Source organism: Elephantulus edwardii, unplaced genomic scaffold (genome assembly GCF_000299155.1).
Source record: "Elephantulus edwardii isolate Elephantulus edwardi_28Jun2011 unplaced genomic scaffold, EleEdw1.0 scaffold00379, whole genome shotgun sequence".
In the NCBI taxonomy this organism is placed as follows: Eukaryota; Metazoa; Chordata; class Mammalia; order Macroscelidea; family Macroscelididae; genus Elephantulus; species Elephantulus edwardii.
This window is the reverse complement of record NW_006400129.1, coordinates 459,255-464,038: the sequence shown is the minus strand read 5'-3', so window position 1 is coordinate 464,038 and position 4,784 is coordinate 459,255. Positions and strand designations below refer to the sequence as shown.

The 4,784-nt window shown below is 35.4% G+C and overlaps 1 protein-coding gene across 1 annotated transcript in view; it reads right to left on the bottom strand.

Moving 5' to 3' along the window:
• HSD17B3 (hydroxysteroid (17-beta) dehydrogenase 3) overlaps positions 1 to 3,900 on the bottom strand; it is a 138,826-nt gene extending 134,926 nt beyond the window's left edge. The window contains exon 1 of the mRNA XM_006902197.1: positions 3,747 to 3,900. Coding sequence (XP_006902259.1) covers positions 3,747 to 3,900 — 154 coding nt within the window. The remainder of the gene's footprint in view (positions 1 to 3,746) is intronic.
• Positions 3,901 to 4,784: the final 884 nt, after the last annotated feature.

The following is a 4,784-nucleotide window of genomic DNA, read 5'->3' as shown; positions in this document are numbered from 1 at the left end:
ACTCCTCTGTTCTCAACACTTCCCCCCTTGAATCCTAAAAAAAGTTATATTAGTTATTCTTCTGTTTTTACAATAATGGCCCTCTACAATATTTATCCTTATAAAACTGAGTTCGTTTACTCTGCATAACACTGTCTAATCTCTCCCAAGTTATTTAGTGATTTTAAATACTGTTGTGTCTACATATTTCATAGTATATTATAATATACCACAATTTCTCACACCATTTGATTGTGGTTTGACATTGGGCTGTTTCTATGTTCTTGTGATTGTGAACATCAGTGAACAAATCTCCACTTGCGTCTCAGTTTTAATTTCTTTGAGATATATTCTTAATAGTAAAATAGCTGGATCATGTGGAATTTCTATGTTCAGCTTTTTCAAGAAATGCCAAACTGCCTTCGAGAGTGGTTGTACCATTCTACAACCTCACCAGCAGTGTATGAGAGTTCCAAACTCTCCACATCTTCTCCAATACTTATTACTTGCTGTCCTGTTAAACTTTGCCCCTGCTACTGGGGTAAGAGGGTATCTCACTATGGTTTTGATTTGCATCTCTCTTATTGCCGGTGATTTTGAGCATATCTTCATATGTCTGTTGGTCATTTGAATGTCTCACTTTGTGAAAATATTTCCATATCTCTTGCCCATTTTGTAATTGAGTTATCAGTCTTTCTCTCTTGTTAATGCATGTTGTTGTCATTTACTATCAAATTGAAATTGACCCATAGCTGACCTTCCAGTCGGTTTTCAGAGGCAGTTATTCACACAGGAGGAGATTGCCCATCCTTCCCACCTGTAGAGCAGCTGGTGGATTCAAACCACATGACTTCAAGATTGCAGTGCAGTTTTTTACCACCAGATGTCCACACATAGGAAGATTTCATATTTTGAAAATGGCTACCAATAATAATAGGCATGTTTAACATAATCCCAATACAGATACCAAATTCATTTTTCAAGGAAATAAAAAAGGCAATTGTCAAGTTTATTTTGAGAGGAAAAAGATCCAAATAAACAAAGCACTTCTGAAAAAAAAATTTAAAAAAAAATGAAGTGGGAGACATAGTACTCCCTGATCTCAAAACCTACTATACAGCTGTAATAACCAAACCAGCATGGTACTGGTACAATGACATAGACCAATGGTACAAAATCGAGAAACCACAAATTAATCCACATGTCTATGGTCAACTGATATTTAACAGAACAATCTCACTGATTTCACATGCAAGCAAGATTTTACTGAAGATATTTAAGAAGAAAACAAAATCTATCAAATGAAGAAACAACAGCCTCTTCAACAAATGGTGATGGCAAAACTGAACTGTTACCTGCAGAAATCTCAAACAGGATCCACACCTTTCACTATACACAAAAAATCATCTCAAGATCGATCAGAAGCAGTGCAACTTTTACTAAGTCCTCAGAATTCCCAATATGCTTATGTTGCTGTTAGTATGTACCACGGAGCTGCAACTAACTCATAGCTGACACTCCAGAGGATTTTCTGAGGCAAGAAATCATACAAGAGGAGATTGTCCACCTTTCTCCTGCAGAGAAGCTGGTAAATCTGAGCTGCATGTCTTTTGCAGAGTAACTCCTTGCCATTAAACCACCAGAGCTCCCTAATATGGCTATAGATTCCAGAAATAAAGCCACACAAACTTTATTAACCAATCTCTGATAATGGAGCAAAGTCAATTCAATGGAGAAGGGATAGTCTTTTCAATAAATAGTACTATATGTAAATAGTCCCTATGTAAAAGAAATAGTAAATAATTTGGATTCAGTGAATTCATCTTTCATAATTATTAACTCAAAATAAAGCATAGACCTAAATGTAAGATAAAATAACTACTCAACTTCTAGCATGAAGACTCAGATTTAACCTGGGGTTTGTTAACTTTTTAGATCCACTTTAAAAAAAAATCTGCAATTTATAGCTTCCTAGGTGTGGGAGACAGTTAGAATAGCTCAGGATAAGGCAGGGTTCAGAGCTATTATGTGTAGGGGTTCTATGAGTTGCAAGTGATTACACCACACTAACAGCAAAAACAAGGCATCAATTATTTGTACTTAACAGGGTTTATTCCTTAACATGATTAAGGAATTCTAGTGGTGCTAACTGAAAGGATAGTAGTTCTAATCCACTAATTACTTTATAGAAGATATGAGAAGTCTCTTCTGTAAGGTCTCAGAAAACTTATGGAAGTACACTTTGAGTCAGCAGTGGTTTAATATAGGGTCAACAAGAATTTAGTTTGGCTCAACAAAGCATCATACAATGTAACATAAGCACACAACATTATCACTAACCTAAAAGTTGATTATTTAAACTCATCCAGTGAGACCACAAGAGAAAGACCTGGAATTTTGTTCCTGTAAATATTATAGTCAAGAAAGTTCTATGAAATGAAACTTTTCTATAATAAATGGGGTTACCATGAGTTGAAATTAACAAAAAGTTTGGATTTTTCTTTTATCTGAAATTAAAATTTAACTGGATGTCCTATATATTATATGACTTTTGGATTGTATTTCTAAAACAGCTTGAATTATAATTACTTTTAAAATCATCAGTGATGCATTTGAGAGCTGAACAATGAATAAAAATGACAAAAAAAAATTGATGACTTTGAGACTTTGTGTTGGAGAAGTGTACTGAATATCTCATGGACTGTCAAAAGAACAAACAGATACATCTTGGAGAAAGTGCAGCCTGAGTGCTCCTTGGAGGAAAAAAATAGCAAAGCTTCATCTCACTTACTTTGGGTATGTTGTTAAGAGAGCAACATCATGTTTGTAAAGGTAGAGGGTCATCAGCAGAAGAGAGGAAGACCTCCAAGATGCATTGACTTGATGAATCAAGTGTGTCAGAGATGTTGAGGATGGAACAGGATAATTCAGGGTTCATATCTGCTGTTCATGCGGTCATTATGAGGCATATATGACTCAATACACCTAACAACAACAGGGTGACCTACTGGTAAGAAACTACACTGCAATCCCAAAGGCACATGCTTTGAATTCACCAGCAGCAGAAGGATGGCAGTCTCTCTCTATTGCAATATATTACCTCTGATAATTAGAAAGCACACAACAAAAACAATAAGCCATTGATCTCTTAGTGTCAAACCTATAAGCTACTGCAGAGATTTTCTGAAATCTTCATTCCTTCATCTTAGACATAGTCATAGGCTTAGATTCCACTGGATAGCTCTAGTAGATAAATGTCATTTTGAGAGTGTTTTGGGACATATCAACCTTCTTCTCTGTATCTGACCATCTTGATATCATTATTTCATGTGAGCCTTTGTTGTCTTGATTATCTAACAATCTTCTTTTATAACAGAATTTGGATAATCTTTTTAAAATAAAATGCTTTAAAATTACTTTGATCTAAAGATTTTAAATGCCACTTAACAAAGTAAAAGTATCATAAGGTTTTGCAAATCCAGAGGCAAGAAATTTCTGCATTATTTCTTTTTCTCTATCACTAGAGAACTGCCTAAAGAGGAAAATCCCAGAGAATAGGCACACAGTGGACACTTGAGTTAAGTTGCTATCTAGTTATTCTCCTTGTATTCTACATCTTGCTTACCTGATAATTCTAATTTTACCCATGTGGTTCAGTTCCACAAATTAAAAGTATACTTTCTCTCAACGAAAAAAACAATGCCATCTTAGATGTGAATAATAAAACAAAAATACCAAGACAATAATAAATGCAAAACTTTTTTTACCTGCCCATTGTCCCATTGACTGTAAGAAATATCTTGGTAAAACTTTCCAGAAGTGCAGAACAATACATTTGGCCAGTCTCACACACTTCACCAGGTACACCAGACATACCAACACTCCTGTAAAAATAAAGAACTGTTCCAGAACCTCCACCATGCCTGGATTGCAGCAGAAGCTCTTTTCTACTTTGCTCTGGCTATTTTCACAGACCTAGTATGTAGGCCTAGACTGATCTGGAGTCTGCCTAATCTTTGGGTACATTCCAGTCGGGGGTGTGTAGATAACAGTAACTTCATTATACAATCCTCTGATTCACAGTCTTTTGAAAAAAATTCTTTCTAATATTCTTTCTAACAATTTTATATCACTGTTGGGATTTTGTAACTGTTTAGGACCTGATGAGGACATAACAAGCAAAATTGAAAAAGATTAAGTCAGAACAAAAAAAAAATCTAATAAAAAACAGTAACAATAAAACAGTAATCCAGCTGTTCTCTCCCTGAATTTGGAAATTACACAAGGCACAAAATTCATGTTATTTACTTATTCAATAAATTTTTACTAAGTACCTACTAATGGACATCACTCACTCACTCATTGCCTCAACTGGAACTGACTCGTAGCCGATTCTCCATTAGGTTTCTGAGGCAGTACCAGAGGAAATGGTTTACCTTTCTCCCTAGGAGCCACTGGTGAATTCTAACCACTAGAGACATGTAGCCTTTGGGTTAGCAGCTCAATTTCTTATGAACTATACCATTAGAACTTCCCAAGGGGACACAGACTGTTTCTATTGTTCAAAGTATCAAGAATATAATAATAACAAGACAAAGTACCTGTAACAATTAAGTGTAGATTCTAGAAGGGGAGGTAGACGTTAAACAAATAACGTGAGCTAGCTGGGGTTGAGGGAAGACAGAGAAGAAGGGGAGGAATAATGTATACTGCATTGCAACAGATGATGGAGAGAACTGTTTTAAAGGGATATATGATTAGATATTATTTTCATGACAGGAGTTTAGAATGAAAGCTGCACAGTG